At 38.1% G+C, this 3262-nt stretch overlaps 1 protein-coding gene across 1 annotated transcript in view; it reads right to left on the reverse strand.

Annotated features, from left to right (window-relative positions):
* Positions 1-2587, reverse strand: part of LOC102212055 (zinc-alpha-2-glycoprotein-like) — a 6083-nt gene extending 3496 nt beyond the window's left edge. Inside the window, exons 1-4 of the mRNA XM_013908086.1 lie at positions 2539-2587; positions 2073-2339; positions 1221-1499; positions 173-502 (exon numbers count right to left, since the gene is read on the reverse strand). Coding sequence (XP_013763540.1) covers positions 173-502; positions 1221-1499; positions 2073-2339; positions 2539-2587 — 925 coding nt within the window. The remainder of the gene's footprint in view (positions 1-172; positions 503-1220; positions 1500-2072; positions 2340-2538) is intronic.
* Between the last annotated feature and the right edge of the window lie 675 nt (positions 2588-3262).

Consider the following 3262-nt stretch of genomic DNA (forward strand, 5'->3'; position numbering starts at 1 on the left):
TCTGGTGCAAATTACTGACCTCTGTCATCATTTTAGGTGGGGGAACTTGCACAATCGGTGGCTGACTAAATACTTTTTTGCCCCACTGTATAATGATAATACAGTCAATAAACAGTCATTTTATTTCTGTTATTCTAAAAGCACAATCAGAGCACAGCACTGTGTTTCTCACTTTTGTCAGTTCGATTTTCATTTTTGCCCCAGTTGGTCCGGATCACTGATTTGTTCAGTTTGGTGATGATGTTGTCCTCGACACCAGAGAACTGAAACACACAGCTGTAACTCATCCAGTCTTCAGCTGGCACTGATGAAACATTCATGTTAACACTCAACTGGAACGTCCCATCATGGTTGTGGAAAATCTCTCCTTTCTTCACATGTTCATGGATCTCCACTCCATCTTTCCTCCAGAACATCATGGCTCTGTCAGGATAGAAACCTGTAGCGTGGCAGGTGACTGGGGAGGAGGGAGTCATCTGGAGGAGAGACACTGAGGGAGGAACTGCAAAGAAAGATATTTTTAAAAAATACTAATACATCTTTTTAAACTTTGTAAATGAGTCATAGCCACCATTTGATGCCAAATCCTTTTTCATTGTGATATCACAGAATTAACTGAGTTGCTAACAATGCTGCGTACTACAGTGACGAAAGAAGAAAGTCCTTCCCCAGTAGTTTACAAGTAATGTCTCTTTGCAGATGATGCTAAAAACTCCACCAACACCAAAAGTTCCACCAACTAGATATTTTTTAAGGTGTCAAAAAGTACACAAGTAAAAGTAAATGTAAAGGAATGTCAGTACAGCTATTTCTTAGTTGTTGTTTTTTTGTATTTGGTAACTAGTTACATGTGACAGTTTATCAGGTAATCTGTGCCTCTGGTCTGAGTTTGAGCTTGTAAACTTCTCCTTGATCTGTAGTCTGCTTATTTTTGCCTGTTTAACCAGCCTCTGGAGCTCAGAAAGTTTTTGAACTCTGTTGTGAATTCTCCGTTTGGACTTTAATGTACTTCAGTTCTACATCTAACTGAAGAGAACATGATAGAACATGAGCAGTATGCCTGGGAGAACATGATGATATTGAACTAACCATTAGGATATAAAGTAGTGCAAATGCAACATACCTAAAAGTGTTGATATGTTAATGCAGAACAATTCCTAACCAGAAATTACTCACTAGGAATGTTTGTCAATAGAATGTAAATTCAAATTTCACTCTACCTTTTCTATCCAAAAAACTCTTTGCATCATTAAAATACATCTTCATCATGTCAGGGCACACTGTTGTGAGGAAGTTCTTCCAAACTCCATTACTGGCTGTTTTTCTATCCCACTCCTGTTTGGTGGTTTTAGCCAGAGGGTTTGAAGTGATCCATTTCTCTGTTTCTATGTCAAATCTAATGAAGTCTTCCCCATTATATCCATAAAGTTTAAAAGCAACAGTCTGTTTCGTCTCATCATCCTGTTCACAGCCCATAATCTCCTGGATAATATGAACACCTGAAAGAGAGACAGAGACTGAAGTAAACTACAACTCATTCTAGCTTCTGTAGCATCTGTCACAGGTTTTAAAGAAATTGTCAAGGTTCAAGGTTCAAGGTTCAGACTCCAAAGGGAATTTTTCTGATCTAATCTAGTATCTATCTCTCTATCTATTCGCTTCCGCTTATCCTGTTCAGGGTCGTGGGGGTGCTGGAGCCTATCCCAGCTGTCATAGGGCGAGAGGCAGGGTACACCCTGGACAGGTCGCCAGTCTGTCGCAGGGCCAACACACAGGGACAGACAACCATTTGCACTCACATTCACTCGCACATTCAAACCTAGTGGCAATTTGGATTATCCAATTAACCTATCCCCACATACTGTGTATGCTTCCGTTGTATATAGTGTATTATCTTACTTATTTTGTATTTGTTTGTATTTTATTTTTTATTTGTTTGTGTTTTTCTTCTGCTATCTGTACCTGAGCTGAGGTAACGCACAGATTTACCCACCATGGGATCAATAAAGTCTTATCTTATTTTAAATAAACAAATAAAAGAATAACAAATAGGAAAAATGTTAGAAACATACCTCCAGTCTGGTTTGAGTACTGCTTGAAACTTCTAATTTCATCTGTGAGTAGCTGTTTATAATGTTTGCAGTTCTTAATCAGTGTTTCCCATTGACGTGGATCATCTTCCATAGACTCTCTTATCCAGTCTTGTCTGGGTTCTAGTGTTTTCATGTTGCTGTCATAGTAAGCTATTAAAATTCCCCCAAGCTCTCCTGCTGCCACATAATCTGGGGTGTTTGGAACTCCAGAAGATAACATGAAAAAAATCTTCAAGGAGTGTTTGACTGTAGGACAGACACAGTTAATACAATTAAAACAACAGTCTGACGTTACATGTGAGTACAAGTGACTTTTCTATTTTGCTAAAGGGATACTTGGTAAAGTTATCAGAGTTTAGTTGTTGTAAACCATTATTTATTCTATTTAGAATAGTTTTGTTGAGTAAATTCAAAATTGTATTTCTTGAGATGATCATAATCTTACCTGTAGATCCAATGTGAAAAAGCAAAAGGAGCATTATTAGATTCTTCATCGTGGTTAGAGTTGAGTTAAAGTAAAGAAGTCAGAAATGGTTTTACAGGTTTGTTCAGTCTGAAAATATTTCCTGGTTTCTGTTACATGCTGAGTATTTGAGGCGTGTTCACCTTCCACTGACTGGTAAACAAATGTTTAATCCAACTATTCCAGAGGTTATTCTATAAAGAGGCTTATGGTCAAAAAGACTAGATCAGTGTTTTTGTGTAAACCGATCATTTTTTGTTTGGGCCATTCGCCTGGGCTTGTGTTTGTTAAAGGCCAAAAATAGGCTACGTTACACAGCACAGATCTTGACATTAAAGAAACTGTTGGACATTATGGACAATGCTGGGAATCCTCTGCACATGGTCATAAACAACCAGAGGAGTCTGTTCAGTGACAGGTTGCTTCTCCCAAAGTAAAGGACCAACAGACTTAAAACCTCCTTTGTCCCACACGTCATAAAAATGTTTAACTCCTCACTGGAGGGGAGAGGGAGGGAGAAAAGGAGGACAAAGGAGGAGGGAACAACCAATTTGTAGTGCCCTTTTCCTCTTTGCCCTTTTTCTATATTCAAAGGTGCAATAGACTCAAAATAGTTGAAATGTGCAATTCCCTGGTAATTCCTATTATCCTATTTATCCCTATTATATACTCTGTATTTATATATGTCTCTGTATTTATATATATA

This window comes from Pundamilia nyererei, unplaced genomic scaffold (genome assembly GCF_000239375.1).
Source record: "Pundamilia nyererei isolate P.nyererei 1_Seehausen unplaced genomic scaffold, PunNye1.0 scaffold01092, whole genome shotgun sequence".
NCBI lineage: Eukaryota > Metazoa > Chordata > Actinopteri > Cichliformes > Cichlidae > Pundamilia > Pundamilia nyererei.